Raw genomic sequence first — 26,465 nt, 5'->3', positions numbered from 1 at the left:
GAAGTTCATCTTGAAAGTATGTCCTAAGCTTTGAACATCCCATAGATAACTGATCAGCCCATCATCTAGAAATGGGGGGAAATATGCAAAATCTGCAAACCTACCGAGACATGGCTAGATGGCACAGTTTTCTGAATATAAATGTACCATGCACTTTGTGGACATATTTGTAGCAGCGTCTTTTTTCACCTTAGCAGAGAGTTGACGGTACATGGATGAAGCCCAAAACTAGGAAATACTGTTGAAAACCTGTTAATTGTGGCAAAACACGAGGAACTTTGGTGGAAGTTCAACTTCCAGCAGGAAACCAACCCCAAACACACACCAGGGCTGTAATGGGAGGGTTTAAATCAAGTCCTCTTTGTTTATCAGACTGGCCCAATGGAAGCCCAGATGTGGTATAATGTTGATATGTATTTATAAATCCTTTTAAAAGCTCATATTTTCAGTACACTTTACCGACATGCACTACTTTGTGTTGGTCTGTCATAGAAATCTCATTAAAGGACAAATAGATTTGGGACCATAGTAGTGCAAAAAGGTCGCCGGCTATGAATACTTTTGCAAGGTGGTGCGAAGAAGGTTCATGCATTAAAAAAATAGGCTAAACGTGGCTCAGCTCCTCATGCCGTGACACATACACACCACGTTACTGCAAGAATTTTCTTCGAGATGCAAACAAACGGTGCCACATCGCATCTTTTCAAACCCCAACTAAATTTTGTCGAGCGCACGGCTTTAAGTGGGAGCAGCATGGTGGGTGTTGTTGGGGGCATTCTTGTATCTTCACTGGTGTTTACTCACATTGCCAATTAATTATTAATGCAGAAGCACTGAGAGGTTACAGCGATATGGCGCTCAGGCTTTCCAAGCACTGTCTTTATATGAGCAGTCAACAGAGTGAGAGCTTCAAAGGAGCCCTCTGAAAATGCTTCAGACTCTCGTGGAGAAAGCTTATTACAGTTGAAATGTTTTTCTAGGAGCCCCAGATATTCTTTGTGAATGCTATTGCCTGGGAAATATGGGGTATTTTTGTTTGTCTGTATCAAGAAACATGTAAACAAAGAGACAGCACTTGCGGCTTACTTGGCACAAGCACTGCAGTTCACAAGTGTGAACTTGTTTGGGCAAAAAGATGAAAAAATAAAAGTGCAAAAAAAGAAAAAGAAAAAAAAACTGTGAAGATTTGAAAAAGGGAGAAAGGAAGGATTTGTTTTCTCAATTTAGAAATGTATTTCAACTTATCCCACTTCCAATATGAAAGACTAATTAGTTTCTTCCTTTAACTTCCTACAGTGTTTATGGGAAAAACAAAATTTGGTTACCGTTAAAAACAGACCTGGTATAAAAGCACACAAGACATTTCTTCCTTACTCTGTGACATTAAATCATTACACAAACTTATCATGAACAAAAACCTGAAATCAGGACTTTGTGATGTGTACTTCATGTTATGAAGTAGTAAATAATTAGGACAACGATTAAGATCATCGTCCATTTGAAAGATCTTTTGGTGCCCAAGCTCTTCCTTATCGATATCTTGAGTTGTGGCTTTAGCATTTCCACTTGATGCCTCTGAATTTGATGTGTTTCATGAACCGCACCACAACATGATGCTGCCACCCCCGTACTTCAAACTCGGCACAATCTTCTCTTCTTTCAACCTCTCCCTTTATTCCGAAAATGGTTGTGACACATGAATTTTAGTTTTCCAAATTGAAGGGAATGTCTTTGAAAAAGTGTAATCTTGCCTTTGTAGTAGTGGTTTCTGCCTATACGAATGACTTTTCAGCCCGTTAATTGGATAACAAAATTCTCTTAATTGCTTACAAAGTCCTGACATCTTCATTCGGCCTGTCCTAAGCTGTAGTAATTCAAATGTATCTAAACGTTTGACCTAAATAGAGTTCACAGGATGAATTAAAAATATAGATTTTACTCATTATTCAGATATTTAGCAACTAAACAAATAATTTTGGCATCCAGAACCGACCTAAAACATGAATAGCTGTGTCAGACTTAATGGCAGACTGCTTTTCTATGCAGCATATGTAAACATCTAGTTTGAGCTACAGAAGCAGAGATAAACATCAGTTCACAATCTGCTCTTTTCAAGGCACATTTTGTTGCCTGCAGATACCCCCCCCCCCCCCCCCACCTCGATGACACCTCTGTAGATCTGCTAATGGAGGAGGACCTGTAAGGCTATCCCCTGGCCTTTGTCTGACCTCTTTGTGGAGCTGAATTCTTCAGATGTTTGCAGGATCAAGTCACTTAATCTGTGGCATAGAGTGGGGGCCAGAAAAAAAAACACACACACACACAAAAAAAAAAAAAAACAGGAGCGCAAGAGGAGGAGAAAGAAGAGAAAGGACAGCAGACAAGCGCCTCGCTTTGTCTGAAGGAAGAGAATTCAGCGCACAGAGTAAAAAACTGCAAATGTCTGCCTGTTCTGTTATGCACCATTGTTTCACACAGAGCTGTAAATAGACAGAAACAGTGTAGCAGCAGAGCTCTGGCAGCCGGCGCATTTTATTACTGCTAGACCATAGACTCAGACATTAGTGAATATGGCTCATTAAATGGCATGGAATGTTACCATTTTACATAATTCCTCCTGTATCGTTGTTGTAAATGAAATCCTGTTCCTGTCTCTGACTGCACTCTCGTCACTCCACAGCCATTACAGCTTGCCCCAGCACTCCTTGAAAGCAGCTATCTGTAATTTCAGGTCTGTGTCACACAGGGAGAAAAAAAAAAAGAGAGCGAGGAAAAAAAAGCATGCTTTACAAGCCTAATGGTTGAAGGAGGTTGATGTAGAAGGGGATTTCGCACAAATAGGAGGAAATCTGAAGAAATATTTGAGAATTAGGACATGATGTATTCAGATGGCTGAACGGAGAGACTGGGGTGGGCAACAAATATAAATAATGCATGTGGCAAGGCCCCTTAACATAAGCTGGAATTTGCTGCTGCACTTTTTTGTTCTCAATCACCTTGATGAAACAATCCAGAAGAAATGGCTGTGTGAATGAGACCACTGACAAGCTGATTTTCCACCCCCGGCATGAGGCTGCTTTCTCCACTTAATGTTCCCCGATAAAGTGTAGCACAGAAGTAAACTAGAAGAGCCTCCACTCCTGACACATGTGACAGTATTTGCATCAATTATGCAGTCTACGGCTGCAGCGGGAGGGAGAGGGGAGAGAGCGCGGGAGAGGGAGCGACGGAGAGAGAGGGGCAGAGGGGAGGAGATAGAAGAGAAAAGGGTTTGTGACAAGATGCAGAGGCAGAAATGGGAATTTCTCTTTAAAATGCATTCTTTAGAAAATAACATTCAGGATCATTTACATGAAAGCGGCTGTAGTGGTGAACCCGGCAAGGCGGCAGCAAAGTCTGTGCAGCGTTTTGACACTAAAGACTTTGGCAAACAGACTACATTATAATGGGAGAGTTCTTTGTCTCCTCTGTATTCGGTGTATGCTGAACTCTTACTTTAAAGGATGAAGGAAGAAACTGTGAAATGAGGAAAGATAGTGGATATGGATAGTGATTGATTTTCAGAAAGATGCGCAGGGTCAAGCGAACCAAATAAATGGCGCTGCGCTATAGGTAGACTTGTAAAATTAACCTAACACTGAAATATAATGTTCAGAATAAGGAAGACTGTTAAAGTTGTTTAAAGTAGTCTTCATGTTTATATAAATCTATTGAAAAAGTGAACCTCATATAAAGTTATAACACACAGTAATATATTGTAATCATTTATTACTATTTGTTTTGATGGTTATGATGTACAGCGAATGAAAATCCAAAGTTCGATCATCCAAAAGTTGTAGTCAGAATAAAGTCAAGCCGTTTTAAGGTCGTAAACTTAATGCTCCATCCAATCAGAGCTTCAGAAACACAAATGCTGCTTTAACAAAAACGGGTTGCCCATCATTAAACTGAATACATCAGTGTTTCGGTGGTGCAATAGCATAACTAAGCAACACAACATAATAACATTTTAACTCCTTCCCATTCGTTTTGCCTGGCTCCATGGTGGAGCCATTGGTAGTACATTTGCTTTGCAGCAGGAAGGTTCTGGGTTCAAATCCCAGCCTTTCTTTATGGAGTTTGCATGTTCTCCCTGAACATATGTGGGTTCTCTCTGGGTACTCCAGTGTCCTCCAACAACACGACTTGGGTTAAATAGTTTCTCTGAATTGTCTGCATGGGTGAGTGTAAATGTGTACGTGACTTTATGCTACCTGTCCAGAGTGTAACTTGGCTCTCGTCCAATGACTGCTGGAGAAAGGACCCAGCAAACCCCTAAGGACAAATTGCTTACAACAGATGGATGGATCAAATGTTTTTAGATTTATTGGGAGCAACAGAGAAATAAATATTAGTCTTATCTAATTTTTGCTCATTTTTCAGTTTGCAAACATTATCGTGTTTATTGTTATCATGAAAACAATTATCATAATTTTTTCCCAAATAACAATTAATGATATAGACACTGCCTATCCCTATTTGGAGGCAATCATAAGGTTTTTATGAACAATTAAAGACCAAAATCCAGATCCTAAGAAACTTAAAATGAAGCTTAAAATGACTCCAAAACTTTGAGAACCTCTCTCTGACTTCTGAATATGCCTTGCTTCACAATCCTTTTGTGGCTGCATTTATGCCTGTTGGTTGCACACCTTTCCTTCCACTCAACTATCCAGTTACATGCCTGGACACTGCACTGCGTGAAATGCCAGCTTATTTAGCAACCATTTTTTATGGCTTTCCCATCTTTGGACAACTGTCTTGTAACTATGTCGCCCAAAACATAGAACATTTGTACTAAAAAAAAAACTTTTTATTTGCATTATGTATAATAGTTATTTTCTAAGAAAATGTCCATCTGAAATCTCAATCATTCCCACTTGTATGTCAACGCACTTAGATGCACCTGTGCGTATGAACAGCATTTGATATCAGCAAACTCATGAGGCTGCAATTTCCCCGCAGCAGGAGAAGAAGATGGCTTTTTATTAGCAGGGGGCGAATAACTTTTAAACCGTGTCCCAGTTTCAGCAGACTCCAGCACAGCATTTTCTTTCACCGTGTCCAACCCTATTCCACATCCTTGTTAAGTACACATACAAATCTGCTGTGCCATGGTTTCGAACCTCTCATCCGCATGTGAACCCACACTCACAAACACAAACACGCTCTCGCGCTCACATGCGGAGTCGCATCACCAGGCCTGTCACTGCCTTTTATCCATCGTCAACCTTCAGCTGTATGGTTTATCCGTAGTGACACTATAGCAAAGTGCTTGACTGCTTTTTGCCAACAGACTGCAACACTTTAACTGTACTTAGTCATGCATCATTATGGCAGACTCAAAGCGGTGTGTCTGGGAACGCCTGCAGATGGTGGAGGCTGAACCATTTGGAAGGGAAGGCTCTGTGACAATGATGCTTATTGCATGAGTAAGTGTGCGCGGACACCGGAGTGTATCTGTGCAGACGCGCTGAATAGAAATTATGTATCCAAAGGGAAAGGGAGAAAAAGGTGCAGTGCTGCTAATTCAACAGGCTTTTGAGAGAACCTTCTCTGTGGAGCATGATATTTGAAATCCACATGTAAGTCTTTGTTGGAAAGAGCCTTTTATGTGCGTATTGATCAGTCATTGTTTACTCCAATCGATCCTGACTTAGTGAAATGCAGCCCTCACTCTGCTCTTTATAGAGATTCAACCCTCTCTCTGCACTGCACTTTTTACAGCTTTGTTCTCTCTTCAAGCCTTCCTTCTGCAGAAAATGTGATAGCGTTTACTGTCACTTGTCACTTTCTCTTTATTTCAAGAGATGACAAAGCTCTTACATTCGGCATTCATCGCCGCACACACACACGTGCGTATATTCAACAGATCTTTTTTTTTTTTCCTGCCATTGAAAGATAAGATGTTCGCTTCATTCGGCAGAAGCCACATTCCACGGTGCGCACAAAGCGGGTCCCTTTTATTCTTAAAGGAAATAAAGAAGCCATTTGCTAAATATTCTTTTGCGGTGAAATAAAATCTTATCTTTATCCTCCATGACCATGAAGAGCAATATTACTTTTGACATCATTATGTAAAACCGATTCCTCTCTCACATCATTTCCACCGCGCCGCGTTACCACATCTATACACTTGCTATTCTTTATTACAAAGTAGGTGGCCGAGAGGAAAATATATGCATTTGGTCCTGGTGGCATAAAATATGCATATAGGTGCCTCATTTCATCTCCAATCTGTGTTATTCCTTTAATAATTCACAACTGCCCGCAGTTCCTCTTTAATATTTAATTTGACAACTTTTTAATCTGTCTTTGTGTGATGATGAAGAAATCGTCAGCTGTCAGCGAAATGATTGAAGTGTACAATAGGGCTGAAGTGACTCATAGGTTGTAGGCTTCATTATTTGTTTTGCTTCATCTGCAGCGTGAGCTCGGGGGGAAGAATATACTTTTCACACACTAATTTATCTTCCATTCTTATTCATCTTTGTTTCAATGGCTCCCCCCACACGAAGCAGGGCCGTGTGTGACATTCATGCATCATTCATGCTTTGTTTACTAGCTTTTTAGTTGGAGGCAAATCAAAATACTAGAGCGAGCGCATTTGATTGTGTATCCATTGTGAGTGCTGCTCCCAAGTCCTACATTTATAAGCATAGCCATAGTGCGGCGGCGGCAATTATTGTTTTTTTTCTTTGCTTCATCCTTATTTTACCCATGAGTGCAGCTAAGTAATTAGAGGCAACAAGCAGGTGAACATGTAGTGCCTTGTTACAACCACATACATCAGGTTGGTTTGTTAGGATTTTATGTGAAAGACCAACACACACAACATTATTGTGATGAAGTGGAAGGAAAACAATGTGTCTTTTTAATTTTGCACAATTAAACATCTGAAAAGTCTGCCTTCAGATTTCACCTAATTAGTGTGTGTTTAATTTAATCTCTGAATTCATGCTCCCCACAGCGAAGCAAGGCGATGGCGGCATTAAGCTGTGGGGTTGCTTTTTTTGTTTTTAAAGTTGGTCAGAGTCAGAATTACGAAGGACTAAGCTACGAAGGCTTGTTGGAGAACATTAGTGAACACACAGCATCTTGATGATCAAGGAACACAGCAGAAAGTTATGGAGAAATTCAATTTAAAGCACGATGAGCTTTTAAAACTATATCCCAGACTTTGAATATCCCACTGCTCAGTCCGTCATTCATAAATACAAAGATATGGCCATGTAAGAGACCCATGGTAGCTCTGGATGAGCTGTAAAAACCTGCAGAGGAATCTATTGTCAGGGCAAATTTTGGTCAGACATCACACAATAGCCTGGGCTTCATGGAAGAATTTAAAGATAAAACCACAATTTTTGAGGAAAACCATAAGAAGCCCCATTTGAATTTTGCTGCAGGTCATACATGGCAAACACATGGTTTGCTCAGATGAGACCAAAATACAACCTGCTGGCCTATACGCAACGTGCTGTGTGTGGTGGAAAACACACTGCACATCAACTTTGAAGCACCAAACCCTACTGTTGGAACATGGTGATGGCAGCATCCTGCTATGGGAATGTCTTTCTTAAGCAGGAACAGCCAACTTATCAGAGTTGACAGGATGATGGATGAAACTAAAAAGACAAGAAAAATCACAGAAGAAAACCAGTGTGAAGCTGTAAAATACTACTGTTCAAGCATTGGACATGTGTTGATATCGTTCCTTAGGGCTGTCTAAAACAAAGAAACTAAGAAAAATAAATATATAAATATATAAGTTGAAAATGAGATTAAAACTTGTGGATCAACCTCATCCATGTTTCAGACACATTCGGACATCAATAGAAATCGAACTGAGGATGCCCTCTGTCTAATTGGACCGAGCTTGAACTGTCTTCCAAAGAGAGAAGAAATACATATGCACAACACTTTATGTACAATTTTTTTAAAAATCACAATTCACAATTCGGCACTAATTTGTGTTGGTCTATTGCGCCAAATTATACTAAAATACATTCAAGGTTGAAGTGGAAACACACGACAGAATTTTAAAAAACTGAAAGGGTTTTATTCATTTTTTTAAAGCACTGCAGAAGTGATCCTTGTCCTTACAGAGCCTACCGGAATAAACTTTTCTGGCGATCTGACGAGATAATAGAGCTATTTTACTAAATGTGACAGCAGATGAATGATTAGCCCCTGCTAATTCTGTAGCACCACCTCTGCCGGCTTTTCTGGCAATCTGGTCAGAGCGGGCCCCCACTGTGGAACAGCATGGCACTGGGACTTGTGGTAGCCAGTCCCCCCCATAGCCCTAGGCTGCCTCTACCTTTGGTGAGCTATTCAAGGTTAAAAGGATCCCAGTAGGGCGTTTAACAGTGTTGTGCTCTCATCTGAAATCTCTCCAAAAATGTGTGGTGGATGATGCTGAAGAATCATCCAAAGCTGTTTATGTTGGGGCGTTTTACATCTAAAAGGAAGACCTTGCTTCACTGCTGCAGAGGTAATATTTCCTTGGCACACCTTTGAATCCACACGCCGCGGTAATACTCTAATAAAGTAGCAGGAGGAAAGTGATCCGAACCATTTTATCTTGAGGATGTGCCGTTTGCTGTACACACGCAGCTTTTGCTGACATTCATTTTGAAACCACTCGGAGCGCTTGCAACTCTCGGCAACAATACTGAGAGAGAGAGAGAGAAAAAAAAATGCCTGCTGAGCTCAACAGTGAATATACCTCTGACCCAGACTGAGGAAAGGGAGATTTATGAAATCCACATGTTTAATACATTTCATTTTGTCCAAGGGATTTGTATTGCTTACCACAGTATTTTAGGGTTGAAACATTCTGAATAGTCACAGCTTGTATTGTCTGAGGAGAATAAACCTTGTCCAGTTGTGGCTGCTAAAGATTTGTTTCACAACACCTCCTTTACCTTTGCACACATCAGCCATGCACTGTCTGAGGTATTGCTTTCTGTTCTGCTGAGGTGTAATATATATATATATATATATATATATATATATATATATATATATATATATGTACACCTTTAATCTTTAATGCATAATCCTCTGAAAATCCGCTGCATAAATGAAAAAGATAACCCTCATATCAGTGTGGTGACAGAAAATAAGATAGCTGGGTAATTTAATAAAGGATTGGCGCTGGCCCTGGTGTGATACGGTGTGTGACCTCTGTGTGTTCATTGTGCAGCTCAGAGCCGGTGAGTGCCGCTCGAATTCTGGAAACCCGTCCTGGTGGTGGAACATCTGAGGTGACAAACAGAATGCATCATATGGATTAAAGCGCAGGGAGGGTAGTCACTGAAGTATTTGCTTTCCCAAAGTGTTGACACAGTAAAAAAAAAAAAAAAGGAGAGCTGTGGCCGTGCTTTCCTCCTTTCTGTAATCAGGTAGCTGCTATGGCGCTGAAGTGTTTACCTTCTTAATGGTGTTTCCATTTTGTGTGAGTCTGTGTCATTGGCTTCCCATTTGGCTCTGTCTCCTACCACAAGTAAGCTCCAATCTGTAAAGGATTATCACGTGGACTTTCTTTGTTCTTTATGGAAGAATCTGAAACATGTTTTGAGAAAGAGAATATCTAAAATATTCAAACAAAAATGCAGATTAACATTTGTAGGCTAAATTAAATCTCTTATGTATAACGTTTTTATAAAAACCAGTAAAGCATTCACAACACCTCCTTACCCTTTTGCACACATCAGCCATGCACTGTCTGAGTGTTGCTTTCTGTTCTGCTAAGAGTGTAATATATATGAATTACATGATATTTCATTTTTAGAATAAACCTCTTTTCTCTCCCACTGTGGGACTCTTGATGTTTACATTAAAAGCTTATTTATGTAATGTTGACAGATATAGCTTCAGCAGTGATACTCCAGAATATAGGATTTGTCTGTGTTAGCATTTGGTGCCAGATTGACAATAAGCAGTTATAAAATTTGATTTGTTGAAATACTGGTACACTTGTGAACACAGGGGTTTTTTTTTGTTTTGTTTTGATGGATTTTGCGGCGACATTGTCCTGCGCCTGACCTGCAGCTTCGATGTTTGCTTGACATACTTTGAGTTTTTAACATCACCGTTGACAACATGAGGCAATGCGCTCTGACAATAAGAAGTCACCTCTGTTTGTATTGTTTTGAGTTCACGCAGAGTGATGCTTAAGCAGATTGCAGTTTATTGCTCCTCCACAATATTTATTGATCAGTATATGTTATTGGGATTTTCTGTGACAATCTGCTACACAAAAAAAGGAATATGATACGTTTTTCAACATTAAAAAAAGAAATAAATATCTTGTCAGAGTCGATAGGAATGGAGGGGAAACACAGGATGAAGCTAAATACTTTAGACATGTGTTCATAACTGAAGAAGACCATCCTGTGTTTGCAGCGAAGGTAGAATTGATGAATTGTATTGCTGCTGTGCTAAATACGAATACTTGTGACACTTTTCAGATTTTTAATTGTAAAAGCAATTATGGAAGAATGTATTTTTCTTCCTTTTCACTTGTCAGTAATGCATTTCATTGGGTTGGTCCTTGTGCACAAAACGTGGAAAAGTAACTCTTGCTTGGCACTGTGTGTTTTCCACACAACCATGCCATTGAAAGGAAAGCAGCAAAACAAAACGAAAACAACAACAAAAAAAACCCCATTAATTGCCCACATACAGTAACCAAATGCCATCAAGAGCTTGCGCACTCATTAACCTGGCACCTAATTATCTGCCTCCAGTCTGAGTCCTGACAAGCCCTGCTGTCTGAACCCTCAGCTCGGCTTGTGTTTTGCTGTGTTGTGTCAGCGCACTCCAACCACAACCAAGGCACCATCAGAGGAGACAAAGGCTTCTTGCAGCAAAAGGTTCCATCTGCACGCGCCACCACAATGTTCCTCCTGTTAATGTCTTCCCTTCCAATTAAATCTGCAACTGTTAATTATTGTAATTATGAGACTGAGCTCTCAGTTTGCCCCCCAAACCCTCCTCCTCTGAAGCCCCTCCCTCCATGGCGTGTGGAGACGCTACGGGAGCTGGTGTGCTGCTTCACTGGGGCCTCGTCTCTGCTCCGTTGAAGCTCTAGCAGGGAATTGGATGAGGGGGGTGCACATCTAGGTGCACATGACAGGGGTGATGTGAGGGAGATTGCACGGTTCATGCCGGGTAACTGGAAGAAGCAAGTCACAGCCAACGGCCACGCCTCCAGTCTAACTCATTTAATGGTGTGTAAAGTACATGCTGGGAGTAATTAGCACCAAATAACCTTTTTTTTTGCTACCTTGTTCGTAGGGGAAGCACGCAACAACAAAATGTGATGTATTGTCTGTAGGTGTGCAATAAAACTACTCAGCTGCTCAATTGTAACGGGAGACATGATATTCCCAAAACAGTACTTTACCTGAAATCAAATGACTCCTGTCATGATTCTGATCGACGATTGGCTGGTCGAAAAACTCTGACATGTTATGTTTTTCTAGTCAGTTAATGCGACAGTCCTCGGTTGTACCTGGTTGTGGTCACAACGACACTCTTTGGTGTTGACGCTTTTAAAGAGTTGAGAAGATCAACTCTTCACAACTATCTGTTTGCCATATCAATGAACTGTCTAAACGAAATCAGAGGAAGAACAGCGACATTGGAAGCCATCTCGAAAGAACTTCACTGGACATGTTGATGCATGTGACTATTTTTATTTGGTTGGTTGTGAGAGCAAGACTTTCAGTAACTAACAGGAAGTTAGTACAGAAAAGTTGCTCTGTTTTATCCAGCTTTGCTTTAAATCTGTATAGAACATGCTACATTCAGAAATGCTTGTGGCCTTTTGGAAATCTCAGAGTTAAGGAAAAGATCAGCATTCTCTAAAAATACACACAGACTGTCATAACGATAATCTTTCTAATTGCCAATGTGGGATGTGAAAAACTGGTCAATATGTCAACTCATTAGGAACAAGCCACCATGGAACATAACTTGTGATCAAAGGAAAACCTTCATAAACAATTTTGAAATTTTATTATATTTTCTAAATATGGACTTACAAAGAACCTTCTCTATGCTTAAAATAACAGTATGGGTTAGTTATGTCCCCAGTTTTTTAGTTATGCTCCAAGTCACAAACAATGTTTTACATCGACTGCATAACACACACATAATGTGATGTTACCTCTGCTTCTAATGAAAACAATTTGTGAGTGATAACTTCACGCATTTCATAAAAATATTTCAAATTTTTATCTTAACTCCACAAATAAGAACGGCTTTAAAATGTCCGCTCCTCTCAGATGGACCAAAGAATCCTGATTGCTCGCATGTCTGTACATTTATCACACAGAGCGGACAGTCGTGTTGCTCTTTTTATATGGTCACATGAAACAAAATTCTTGCTGTGTTCTGCGGGAGACAGTTGCGATGGATCTGAAGTGATGTGTTGAGTATAAAGAGAGCTGAAAAAAAGTGGATGGCCGGCCGGCTGCCTGTTAAGTCTCTGCATATCTCCACATCCTCTTTGGCCTGCTTCTGTCACAAGCTGTTGTTTGGCTCGGACCTGATCTGCCCGGCTACTCCATGCACTGCGCTCTGCAGAACTAGCACTAACCTGCTCTTCAGAAACATCAACTATATCTTTCAAACATCAGTGATATCTAAGAAAATATACGGGTGTTTTTAAAGTCTTATCTGTGCTCGAAAAAAAGAGAGCAGTTTGTCGAGAGCAGCGCCCGTAATGTGTTATTATCTCAATCGCCTCGTCGTGGAGTCCTCACACGCACGCACAGCTAGCAAAGAATTCTGGCTTTACAATTTGGAGCTGAAATCTTGTCTAAAAAGACACTGAAGCAAAGAGCAGCTCCTTCTGCTTCAGGCAAAGTAGCCCTTTTTTTGTGGATACACTGCAAAATCTAAATGATGGACTGTCAAGTCTCATGCAGAAATGGCACTGCAAAGAATAATCTCTCTGGCAGTGGATCATGGTTGGCTGTATGCTACCAAAGCCGTTTCTTTGCTTATGTGGTCACGTTGCTTTAACGCTACTGCATGCAGACAAGAAAGGGGGAAAAGGCACACAAACACGACATATGTACACTACAACGCTCCCAGCCTAAATCCATCCTTCTGAAGCATACAGTGAAATATATGGGATTAATAACATGAATGACATTATTTCTTCACCTCCAGCCCTGAGAATAATGCATGCTTGGCTTGGTGTCTGGATGAAGTTTTGCCCTCGTCTTTGCCTGGTTATCGGTGTGTACGAGACCTGCTGTGTGACCTGGTTTCATGCAATCTCCAGCTTCTAATTAGGAGGCTGCAGAAAGGCTGGAACGAGAGGAGGAGTGATTAGTTGCCTTTGGGTATTTCATAAGTGGCTTTCAGTGCCACATTTGCATTATTTGCTTCGGGTCTGAATATCAAATCAGCCTACCTTTTTCAGCAAATTGAGGCTAGCAGCTAAAGACCATCAATACGTGAAATATAAAATGAACCAGAAGAAAAGGAATAAGCAAAACATGCTAATTCAATATAAGTGGAATGAAATGAAATATTGAAACATGAGGTGCAATAACAGTCCCCAACTGAGTCTGCACAGAGCAGGGATGATATTCTCTAACAGACTGAGAATGCTTTTAGTGTGTCCCTCAAAGAATTGGCATGTCCTTCTGAAAAAAACAAAAACAAAAGAAACACCAGCATCCATGTTTTGTGGATCATTCTGTGACCATCAGACCATGTGAACCATGCAGACCCTATGATGGAGCCCCCATGCTGTACAAGTCCTGTAGGGTCAGTCAGTGTGCTGATCTGTAGCGGAGGTCTTGTCCACTTATTTGGCCAGCCTCCCCGACCGCTGCGTGCGGCCGCCGCAGTCAGGTCTGGTCAGCCATCACTACTCCACTTGGCTGTTTGCCCACGCCAAGTCTTGGAGGGCAGGAAACAAAGTGGGCACTCCACGTACAGACACACACGTGCACACGCACGCACGCCCACACACACACAAATACACACATCACACACGATCACAGCGAGTGACAGTGGCTCTTGTTTACCCCAGCCCTCCCACCCTCCCTCAGCCTCCTTTCATCCTCTCCTTCTAGTCTGTCATGTTGCGTGTCACTTCCCACAAATGTCAGTGCCACCGTGGGACAGTGATTAATTTTGGTGTGCCTGGCAAAATGTCTTCAAGATGTTTGTTTGGGTTGTCTTTTCCCACCCCCTTGCACACCTCTCCCCCCACTTCCATGTGCGTCTTGACGTCGTGGGTCGAGAGTGGCAAGCACCCCTCCTCCGTCCTTTACGCCCCCTCGCCACCACCCGTCACATCCTCCTCTTTAGTGGGGGGAAGGAGCGCCTCATCATCTTTGACGAGGGACAAAGGCTACCTGAACTGACAGAGATCTTCTTTTCTGACCAGAGCTGCTTTTTGTCACTCGACCACTCCACCACCACCGATGGCTCCACGACTGTCTGTTTAGTGTGTGCTGCTGGTGTATGATGGGAGAAGTCTTGACCTGGCACTGGGGGGGCTGCAACACTTCACTGTCATGCTGGCTGATTAGCTTATCACTCACTGCGCTAGGAGGAAATACATCACCATTCCAGACAGGGATTCCCCAGTTTCCGTCTTGCTCCCTGCCTTCTTTCATTCAGCTTCCAATCATCGGGAGAAAGAATGATTGTCCATGCCAGTCTTTCAGCCTCATTGCTCCAAGACCAAAAAAAAAGGCTTTCTTCTGTTTTTAATAACATCAGAACTGCCAGATTATTTGTATGAAATTGCTTCCTACGATGTTCGTTGTTCAGGCTTTTCAGCGCTTGACGAGTAAAGCAGTTCAGACTATCACACCAATTCATTCCTTTCAGCTGGCTCAACAAAGAAAGTGAAACACAAAGTGGCAAATGTGCTTTGGCTTCCCTACAGTGCAGTATCAGGTATGGTAATTACTCTGCGATTAACATTGGGAATAGTTAATGTGTATTAATGTGTTAATGGCATGTTAATTACTGTACATACCAGGGAGTGCCTGCAGGCATTCTTTCAGATTCTTTGTGCCATGTGGATGTAGGCCAATCTTTTTTTTTCTATTAAAAAAAAAAACCTTTAAGAATGTCGATACAAGAGGATCCTTATGTTTCATTTGTCAGAACGAAAGATTTTCAATGGTAATGTGAGCCAGTTCCCGACTTCTGCAGCTGAAGGTTACTGATCCAGGCGCCATGACAAAGGAGATGATATAAAGTCAAAGGAGACGCAGAGCGCGGCTGTAGTGACACTTGGCTTCTTTGTGAAATGGATACCCTGAGCCCTCTGTCGTCTCTGGTGTGTTGCTTTGGCAGCGGGTCTTAATAACACGGTGGATTAGAAAGCTCAGATGCTCAGTGCCAAGCAGGAGTTGAAGCTTTACCTTGGACGAGCCTCAGAAACAGAAGGGATCCTGTGCTTCTGTACGTCTTTCTCCTCTTCCTAGAATCCTCTCCACTCACCCTGTCCACTCTACAGCTTTAAGAGAGATGACCTTTGCAAATATTGGCAGAAAATAAATTCTGTTTCGATCAGTTAGCTTTCGGAGACCTTTGCGGATCAATGCAATTAGGTGAACAGAGTGTCGATACATGGTTGGAGCTGTTCATTTGAGGCACGTGGTCAGGGAGGAGCGGCAGGAGGTCAGGGTTACTGGTAATGAAAAGAGGTGTGATGACATGTCCAGCTCACAAGAGGTTAAAAGACCTGGATTCGGTTAAAAAATTTATAAAATTAGATTTCGGGGGAAACGAAAAATTGAAAATTTCTTGTATCAAATGTAAAAGTTTCATAAATTGCAAAAAAATGTTCTTGAGAATCTGTGAATGGTGTGGAAGTCTGCACTGGACTAGTCCATGCTGTACATCTAACCCGAAGGTGGTCCTAATGTCAAAAAGAAATTGAAAATACTCTTTGTAGTTTTAGTAAATAATGTAAGTAAGTTGTTGCTGTATTTTTCGGACTATAAGCCGCTACATTTTTCCCCACGTTTTGAACCATGCGGCTTATTGCCCGGTGCGGATTTTCTGTGGATTTTTCTTCAACCACCAGGGGGCTCTTTAGCAGGAAGTGAATCATTGGAAGTCAAAATTGAAAATCAAAGAAGAAAGTGCTAATTTTCATTTAGAACAAGCACAACGGAGAAATGTTTTCAAGCTCATACCCCCTCATCATGGAAACCACACAAAGATCTGGCAGCACAGATCGATAGCCGCTGCTATCGATCTGTACTTACCCTGCACGTAAGCTCGGCGTGAACGAATCCATGGTTCGGTTTAGGAGACGCAGGGCTGCGTCATTAGTAGATTTTTTTAAGGACGCTCCCTCTGCTGCGTCCTTGTGGAAAACTGAGAGCGACGGAGATACTATATATGTACGTTTCCAGTTTTTATTTTTTAATACTTTGTGGATGCAGTGCTCTTTAGTCCGGAAAATACGGTATATATTTATATCAAATTGTGGTAATTTAAGATTAGTCTAAATATTTTTAAATGTATAAATAGACATCATCCAAGTTCAGACTAATTAAAAAGCTGTGACGTGGCCTTTTTACATTTGTTCATAATAAGCTATGAAGCTCGTCTCTGTCAGCCTCATTAGCGACTAACACTTAGCCCATCCTGGTTTTCTCACAGTGCTTAGAAATCTCTGGTATCTTCTCCGTGTCTCTCTCCTTGTCTTCCTCTCACCAAATCCCAAATTCGACTTCTACTTCACCACTTTTGAAAACAACTAAATAAACAAAACAAGACTTTGACAGGAAACCTGTATCAGTTGACTCCAAGACTCGTAATAAACTCAAAGACCTCTTTATTTTTTCGCGTCAAAATAAGAGCATAAAGACAGACATGAGCTGATTACTGATATCAACATACTGATATCAAATACTTTCAAAAGCTAAGACTTCTTAACTGTGAATGTTCTCTGGCTTACTGTTTCTACCATTTGAAATCGCTTTCATAAGACGCTACAGAAAGTCCCAGAGCGACTGGAGTTTTTTCTGCTTGTGTCGAGCGTCAGCTAATGCATCACGGCAACACCTCCATATTTTTCTGTGCACTGCCAGTCAGCTGGTGGAAAGAGTCCTTCTACACTTTCACAACAAAGAAACAAAACAAAGCAGATAAAAATGGTGTGGAAACTAAAAGGTCTCCACTCATCTCTCTTGGTAGAGCAACACCTTGTTAATAATACAGTATTTATAGTATACAGTAAAATTAACCAACTAATGTCAGCAGTGTTACTCTTACCCCAAATAAGAAGAAATAAATGCATATGTAGATCTTATTGTAACATTTTTAATTGATGATATTCACGTATAAATTAAAGCAGTTATTTTGTGTTAATTTTGTTTTAAATGTTTATTCAAAAACCATGAAATTGGGTTATTTTTAATGAAATTGATAAATTGCATGGTAAATACTAGGAGTGGTATTTAACAATGTGTCAAGCTTAAAGCACCGACTTCCCTATCTGAGGGTCACAATTGTAGCTTTCGCTGATTCAGCTACTAGTTTGTGCGTCACTTTGTGGCGATGAGGTTCTGTCTGCCTCATGCCCAGTATCTGTCTGCTTTGGAAACAGAGGAAGAAGTGCTGACAAAATCCTGTCACTTCTACAGAGAGACTCAAAACAAAAAAGAAGAAGCGCTAAGGTATCGAAACAGGAACGTTCCAAATAAATCTCGGGCTTTATTTGCAGCAGCTCCCTCTCTTTCAGTGTGCTGTCTCGAGGCTTTGACAGTGCAGCGAGTGCAGCAGAATGAGGTGGAGAAGCCCAGAGGAACCCCTTTCCTCTTCAGCAGGCCACATTAACCCAGCAGGGCTCTGCCTTTATGGCTCTCCTGCTCACACTTCAGTGATGAGAGTAAACAAGCAGCGGGCCAAAGGTCAGCTAAGCCCACAGAATAAAAGAGGGCACAAGGGGGGGGAAAGGAGGTGGAAGGAAAGGAGAGCGGCCCGAGGCACTGCTCATATCACTGTCAGGGCTTCAAGCAGCGAGTGATGTACGAGACAACAGCCCTGAACCGGAAATGATTATAAACAGAGAGCACTGGGGGTGGAAGAGGAAAAGAGCTGCATTGTCTTTATCTGTCAAATTTAGCTCTTTCTTCGGATCAGATAGCTGCGGTAAAACCTGTGCAAAAATAAAAAGCGGGAACCAGCCCTGACAGATAGGCAGGGATTGATCACAGTATTCTCTCTTTGAATGAGGAACAATCAGGCGTGCATGTGGGTTTCTCCCAGCGGCCCCACCTGCATTGTTGAAAGACGGATGAGGCCGATTAAGGACACGTGGCGTCATTATTAATATAACTTCTGATTTTCCTTTTTCATTTTTACATCATTAAACGCAACTCTGGTAATTAAGTGAGCCGGCGTCGTCGTCGCCGTCGTGGCAAGTGCGAAATCACATCGGCACGTATAGATTTTTCATTCTTAAGTTCTCGTCGCTCGCAGGCTTTAGCAAGGTGACTCTCCCTTTGCACCGAGATTAATCCCACTTTGACTGTGGAGGTGGATTAGAGCTCAAACTTGTTTTAATACCCATATCATCAGACACAAAAAAAGAAGAAGAAGAAGAAAAAAAACAGGATAAAGATTTTGAGCAGAAAAGCAGCTCCGTGGAGCTAAAATATGACTGTTGAATCGCGAGGTAGCTCACAGATTTGTCTGCCACACAGCAAATTAAAGATATTATCTTGCTGCAGGTTATATTGTGGAAGCTGTGTGCGATGATATTCAGCTTAAGCAGCGAATCCCAAATCTTTTAGCTCCTTCAACAAAGGTTCACAGCAGGGGACAGAGATAGAGCTTCTTGTATCGTTTTTTTAAATTTTTTTATTATTATTTTATTTTATTTTTTTCCCGGTGCGTTCGTCCCTCCCAACATGTGTTATGAATGACCAGCCTGAGCTGCTGTGGCACAAACACACCCTCGGCGGACTCCTGCAGGGCCGTCTGCCTCTCGGAGCAACGGAGGAGTAATCATTTTTATCCCGCTGATTCCCCAAATAGAAATGGACACATATGATAAAAGTGTCGCGGCCACTCCACATGTCTGTGAACTAACAGGATTACACGTCACTTTCCAATGTTTTGTCGCGAATGGCCGCGATATTGCATGCAGGAACTTCTGGGGGGGTCATATATGGCGAGAGACAAGTAGCTCTTTTATGGTCTGTGATTATTTAGTTTGAATGAAACCAGTGATTTATGCCCATTTAGCTGAAAAGCTGTGTAAATCCCCCCCCACACACCCTCAGCTGCGTTTTCCCCTGGATGTAGAGTGAGCCGAGTGAAAGTGACAACTGGGTTTGGTGTGGAATAGCGCGCCGCGTCCCAGAGTTATATTTAATATACCTGACATGAAAAACGTGCCTACCTACTTACCACCACCCGCAGCACAAAGGAGAACCCCGTGGCCCGCTGAGCTCCGAGAGTGGGAGTAAATAGCAAATTAGGAAATATGAACTGTTATGGCAGATAAACCACCAGCTATTAGAGCATGTTGAGATACGTAGCCAGTCGTCTGGTCAATCAACGTCTGAGCTGCGTGCCTATTTTTTTTTTGTTTGTTTGTTTGTTTGTTTGTTTCATGCTGCACAACAAACTGGAGCAGAAAGCGGTGGAGTCAGGAGTGGTGTGTGCTGTGGACTGGTGGGGAGGGGGGAGTTAGTGGGGCAGCGGCAGATTGTCCACTTGGATGGCTTGGCTCTGCAAGCATGATGGAGCTCTGTCCAGCATCTCAATGTCTCCAACACAAATAGGCACATTCATCCACTCCTCTCACACCATTACACCTAAAAGACTTGAAGCCAGCCCATCCATAAATAGAGGCAAATTAGGTTTTTTTTTAGTTTGTTTGTTTTTTTCTTCGCTGGCTGTGACCAAAGAAAACACCAACAGAGGCGAGGAGGCCACAATATGTTTGCCTAGATTTTTTTTCTACTGCAGTTTTTTTTATCCCAAGATTTTATTTTATTTTTTTTTTCAGGACACAAAGGGGTTGTTTTCTGTTGTGTATTTCCTCCTGTGGACAGTGGCAGTTCTTTCATGGATAGCATCTTGCACCACCCACCCAGAGTCCAACCTGCGTTTTAAATATCCTGTTGTCAGTGTTAAGACCAATCTGTTTTCTATTTTACCATGTATGCCAAGATATTGATGAAAACATCACATGCTGGGTGTAAAATTAAGAGGACTTTGTGCAACTTTGGGTTCTCTTGCGTATTTGTACCTCATTTTTGGGAATTTCTATATAATTCCAAGCAATTTTTTATATAATTGTAGTTTTGTATAAAACTATCCAGCTCAGGTTTAACCGGAGTAGTTTGAAGTAGAGCAGATAAATCACATTCCAGATTCCTTAAAAAACTGTGAACTCACAACCTTGTTTAGCATCGTCAGCCAACCTCAATATATCACCGCATTATATGTGAGTAAGCACTTGTTTGGACATAAACTATGAAATTCTTTGAGGTGGTGGTTAGCAACTACATACATCTACAATGATTTTTTTTAAAAACAAAAAAAAACTTTTAAGAGTAGTTTTACTCCACCATGCTGTTATTTTTACGTCACTAGACTCATGATGAAATATGACTTAGTAAAGTTTCTTAGTACTCTACCCACTGCAAGTAAGTTCACCGACTGAAGAACAAATATGTTTTGACCTGAACCTACAGGTTAAAGTACGATTTCTTGTTTCTTCATAAGCTTTGTTCAAATTTTACTTTCTATTTGTGGAGCCTTATGGGCCATTTAGATGACCACTTGTTAGTCAGTGAGTCATATCAACCATGTAAAAAACCCACCAGGGCCTGGGCGTGGAGGGGTCAGTCGGTTAAAGATTGGTGTTAGTGCTTCTCTTATTTCATTCCCACCGGCTGACACAATAGAGCCTCTAATCTTCTTACTCAGAATCCAGAGGCTGGCCGTATCTTAATGAAGCTGTAATGAGCTGTTGAAAATCTCTGGATTGCGAGAGGGATTATTGAATCGAAACAACTCTGGCAATCATAACGTTTGAGTGGCCTCTCAGTATTTACCGCCTATTGAGCCACCTTTTTATCCACTTACCCAAACTGGATTGGCTGGTGCTTGATTTTTTTTTATTTATTTTTTAGCTGTAATTTTGACCCGCAGTGTTTTTGTGTTTGTTTACTCTCTGGAAAGCCCTGGCGCTGTGGCTGCAATGCCAGTGCACCCAGGTGTGAATGTATGCTATCTGCTGTGTGATTACGAAGCGCTGAGAGGCTGCCGAGACAGACAACCAATGGAAACAAACAGGATCTGTGAGCAAGAACAGATTTCACAAATAGGCACTTTGCATATGACTGATTAAGTGCGCATCTTGCTGTATGAAGATTTTATTCCATTCGCTTTGTTTTCATTTACATCTTCTCCCATTGTTAAAATAATAATAATATAATAATCTTGTGAAATTAAAACAGGAAACCGGACTGAGATTTAGGGGATCCCTTCAGTCGGGTTTGTGGAAGACAGAGACATTTACAGTAGGTATAGCTTCCTGTTTAGCATCCTTTCACAGAGTAAAAGTGCCACTTCACTATTGAGCATTTGTCAGTTTATGGATGTTGCTGTCATGTCAGCTTTCCTGTACACCCAGTGTGCAGCGCAGTGTGTAAATAAAAGAGAACAGACATAGATGCGGGCGACAGGAACACAACACATACACAGGAGACGCTCAGTTCATACCTGCAAGGGAGGATTCACAGCATGGGAGACCGCAGACAGAATGCATTTAATTGCACTTGACTGTTCAGTCATCGTTTTGCGTCTTTTTTTCTGCAGTTTTTTTTTTGTCTGTATGTCATTTGCTGAAGGTTTGTTCTTTCCTTATGTGCTGCTGCAGGTCTCAGCATCCGAGGTGCCCAGGAGGAGGACCCTCCGGACCCCCAGCTCATGCGCTTAGACAACATGCTGCTGGCAGAGGGAGTGGCAGGGCCGGAGAAGGGCGGCGGATCTGCGGCAGCTGCGGCGGCGGCTGCAGCCTCAGGAGGGGCGGCCGACAACTCCATCGAACATTCTGACTACAGAGCCAAACTCACACAGATCAGACAGATCTACCACACAGAGCTCGAGAAATATGAGCAGGTAAGAGGGGATCTTTGCAAATTCCAGGGTCATTTTCCCTAAAGTTTGAGTCAGGATTAGGCTTTTGCTTTCCACGATCATTTATGCTTCTGAATTTGTCAAAGTGGGATGGAAAAACAAACATCTTTTTTAATTGTTCTTACAAATCTGAAAAGAATACTTAAGCTTCTCTACAACTTTCTCTCTGTCGTCTCTGCTGGGTTCCTTTGCTTTCACGATGCTCTCAAAATAAAAAATTAGACAATTGTCATCTATTTACTTATTAAGAGACTTTTACAAGCAGTTGGCTCATTAATTGTAACAGATTTTCAAAACCACAATTTTGCTTTACTTGTTATTGGTGAATTGGATAAAATCTCAATAAAACACACTGACCTTTGCAGTTGTAGCCCAACAAAACGTAGAGTCGTTTTAATTGCAGGAAAGCTACTGTGGCTCCTAGTCCTTTTTTTTTTTCATTTCATTAATCTATAGAACATTTTCAGCCATGTTTTGTTTGTTTTTTTACTGCAAAAACTTTTACATGACTTCCTGATGGAAATGTTGAGATATATTTTTTGAGCTTAGCCTGCTGCACTCAGAGCAGCTTATGCCCTCCATTACAGAGAACATTCCTGGCATTGTGATGAGAGAGAACAGCTCTGGAAAATAAATTGCAGTATTATGCACTGTGTTGTAGATGATTATAGAGATTCCAAGGATTGTAGTCCCCATCTTTGTTCAATAAAAAAGGTATGATCAGCTCCTTCACCTAGCACTCTGAGCCTCCCATTAAGCACTGAAGCATTATGGGTTTAAAGAAAAGGTGTAGCAGTGATGCCTCAGCAAGCCACTGAGCTAAATTAGACTAATTTACTCTGTGCTTTGCGAGAGGAGGTGCGGGGGCACGCCACACTTTGCCCGGAGTAAATGCATCTTTCTTAAGGGTGTTTCCTTGTTTTAATTATCTAAATGTAAATACTTAACGAATTTTACTTAGAGTAATGAGCTAAAGTATGCACGGCGTAAATGAGTTATTCTAATTAATCTTGTATGAACTACTGGTTTAACAGAAGCCTGTTTGAATTCACTCTGTGTTATGGGCAAGCAAAAATTGCAAATGTGCACTTATTGAAAGATGACTTCATCTACTATGTCATCAGAGTCACATGAGCACTAAAGCACTCTGCCAAAGTTAATTTGATGAATGAAAAATTGAAATAACTGTTGGAAAATCAATCTGTGTTCGTTCTTTCTTCCTTTCTTTCTTTCCTTCTTTCTTTCTTTGTTTCTTTCTTTCTCACGTTTGTGTGAGTGCAGATGACTCACTTTGGTCGGTTATGCTGTTCTGTTCCCTTTCAGGCATGCAACGAGTTCACCACCCATGTGATGAACCTGCTGAGGGAACAGTCTCGCACGCGGCCCATCTCGCCCAAAGAGATCGAGCGCATGGTGGGAATAATCCACCGCAAGTTCAGCTCCATCCAGATGCAGCTGAAGCAAAGCACCTGCGAGGCTGTCATGATCCTGCGCTCCAGATTCCTTGATGCCAGGTCTGTGGATTGCGTGTGTTTAGCGTACGTGCGTGCACTGTGGATATAAAAAGACTCCACGCGGCTGTTGAAATACCATGTTTTTGTGACCCAAAGTAAAAAAAGAAATAGATAACGAGAAATCGTTTTAGAACGTTTTTCCTCATGTACCGTGATCTCTATTGTTTATTAATCAACTGAAAAACACAGCAATTTCAAGTAAAAACCTGATTGCATAAGTGTTCACACCCTTCAAATAACACTGGTTGAAGCTCCTTTTGATTTTGTTTCAGCAATTATTGATCGTAGCATATCTGCAATCAATATAAGAGAATTAGCTTTTAATACAGTTCAGCTGTAGATTTTACTGCTGTTGACAACAATGACGTTGTTTGCATAGAGATTACAAAAGATTGAATAATTTTGCTGCACAAAGGTATCAGTCAGGAGAAGAGTTCAAAAAGTCCACAACAATGGCTTCACTGAAAATGGATGTTTCTCCATAACTGATTGAAAGAAACTTGTCAGAGAGGCTGAGAGTAACAAAGAAGTAACAAAGAAGTGTATATATATAATAATAATGCATTATGGTCAAATTAAAGTCAAATTAGAGCCTTTAGTCTCAGTTCTATGTTTGACACAAAAAGAAAACACCACATCATCAAGGAAACAGTGTAGCATGGTTATGGCAGCCATCATGCCTCAAGGTTACTTGAACTAGACTTTTTTTCTTACGTTGTATTAAGTCATGAGTATTTCTAAATATCAGTCAGTTTTTGAACTCTCAGGTGTCTGCAGGAAACCTGAAGAAGAGGGATTTCATTTTTTTCCGCATTGCAATATGTTCAAGCACCGCAAATCAACAAGAAAATAAGGAGAAAAAAAAAAGTTTGGGAATGGTCTATGCAGAGTCCAGAACAAAGTCTGACAGAAAATCTTTGAGGTCGCCTGAAGAGGGCTGTGCACAAGAGACATCCTCACAACATGATAGATATGGAGAACTTTTGCAGGCGAACATTGTCAAGTAGAAACGTTAGATACCGATTGACTCCTACGCATTAAGACGGAATGCATAAATCAAATCAAAATGTATTTACTTTAAACAAAACATGATTTTAAAGGTGTACACACTTAGGCAACCAGATTGTTGCAACTTTTTTGCTTTCTTATGTTTCCCCCTGACAGATTTGTTTGTTCTTCAGTACAGGTCACGTGTCACATTAAATATGGATTGATTTCAGAAATGGTTCATCCATCCATCCATCCATTTTCTGTTCACCCTTGTTCCTAATGGGGTCGGGAGGGTTGCTGGTTCCTCTTCAGCTGCGTTCCGGGCGAGAGGCGGGGTTCACCCTGGACAGGTCGCCAGTCTGTCGCAGGGCAACACAGAGACATACAAGACAAACAACCATTCACACACACACTCACACAAAGATGTGTGTACGTGTGCATTAGGTACTCAAAAACTTCCTTTATGCTTCCGTGTGACCCACATAAGCAAAACCCAGCGGGCGGGGGGAGTTCTCACAGACTTTTCGTGCAGGTCTGAAGTTTCTCTCGCCTTTCTAGCACAGCACACAGTATGAGCACCGCAGAGATGCATGAATTTAATTACATCCATGTTCCCTGCATTATCCATTTTGAAGACAATCACACCCCCACACCTGAAAGCAGTTAAGACCAAGTGAAATGCGGCCGAGTCATGCGTAATGGATGGAGGGGAGGTCATCGGCAGGTGTTGTGGATTACTCTAATCACTAACAGGAACCGTGCAGTGTGAAGCTGCGCCGAGAGCAGCACAAGTTCTGGCCAAACAAGCCAAGTGGAAGCACATTTGCTGCCCGCCGCCGCCTGTGTGGAGCGTGGTAAACAAGGCAAAATAAGCAAATGCTCAACAACATGATAAGTAGTGCCCTTGGGAAGGAAGGGGACCCAGATCTAGTTAAGAGTTTTCCTTGTTTCTGCCGCAGAACCCAGGGCTGTGGCACTTCAGGAGCAATGCTCAACTGTGCATGCCGTGATTTCTATAATGCTCCGAGATGCACTACGACTGGGCTTTGGCGCTCCATCACAAAGCCCACCCATCCGCTGCACTAAACTCTCCACATTACACGCTTGGACTGGGGATTGGAGGCCAACAGACCAAATTAAACATTGTATGTGTTTTGAGACAGCGCACGTTTTGTATGTGCGTCAGCTCATTGAAGTCCGAGTTCACGGGGGGGGGAGGTTTATGAGCAGAACACGATATTCCTCTCCCGGAGGCCCTTAAGAACAATTCCTCATTATTTTCACCATTTATGTGTGAGACTGATTGAGCAGTTCAAAAACAAATGGACGGGTTCACGCTGGTCTTGCTAACAGGCCCTTTTTCTCTTTGTTTTGTTTTTTTTCCTTTTCTCTCCACTCAGGCGAAAAAGGAGAAACTTCAGCAAGCAGGCGACGGAAATTTTGAACGAATATTTCTACTCGCACCTCAGCAACCCGTACCCGAGCGAGGAGGCTAAGGAGGAATTGGCCAAGAAGTGCAGCATCACCGTTTCCCAGGTGGGTAGCGCTCCTCTTAACAGTGGGCTGCTGGGCAAAACGAGGTGGGAGAGCCTAGAGGGATCGTTACAGTGGGTCACACCAGCGAGACACAATGTCCTCTGCTAACCTTGACATTGTGACTGCCTAATGATGCTTCAGTCAAGGCCAGTCCCAGTCAGTCAGAGCAGGGCCACGGGGAAGGGAGGCCTATATCATCTTAGCCTCAATCATAGCAGT

At 41.8% G+C, this 26,465-nt stretch overlaps 1 protein-coding gene across 9 annotated transcripts in view; it reads left to right on the top strand.

Moving 5' to 3' along the window:
- pbx3b (pre-B-cell leukemia homeobox 3b) overlaps nucleotides 1–26,465 on the top strand; it is a 76,346-nt gene that overhangs the window by 36,448 nt on the left and 13,433 nt on the right. For all 9 annotated transcript variants that reach the window (XM_044110801.1, XM_044110802.1, XM_044110804.1 and 6 more), the window contains exons 3-5: nucleotides 21,947–22,188; nucleotides 23,530–23,720; nucleotides 26,111–26,246. In XM_044110801.1, the coding sequence (XP_043966736.1) occupies nucleotides 21,947–22,188; nucleotides 23,530–23,720; nucleotides 26,111–26,246 (569 nt within the window). The remainder of the gene's footprint in view (nucleotides 1–21,946; nucleotides 22,189–23,529; nucleotides 23,721–26,110; nucleotides 26,247–26,465) is intronic.

The sequence above is a fragment of the Gambusia affinis genome, linkage group LG03, assembly GCF_019740435.1.
Source record: "Gambusia affinis linkage group LG03, SWU_Gaff_1.0, whole genome shotgun sequence".
In the NCBI taxonomy this organism is placed as follows: Eukaryota; Metazoa; Chordata; class Actinopteri; order Cyprinodontiformes; family Poeciliidae; genus Gambusia; species Gambusia affinis.
This window is presented reverse-complemented; position numbering and strand designations above follow the sequence as displayed.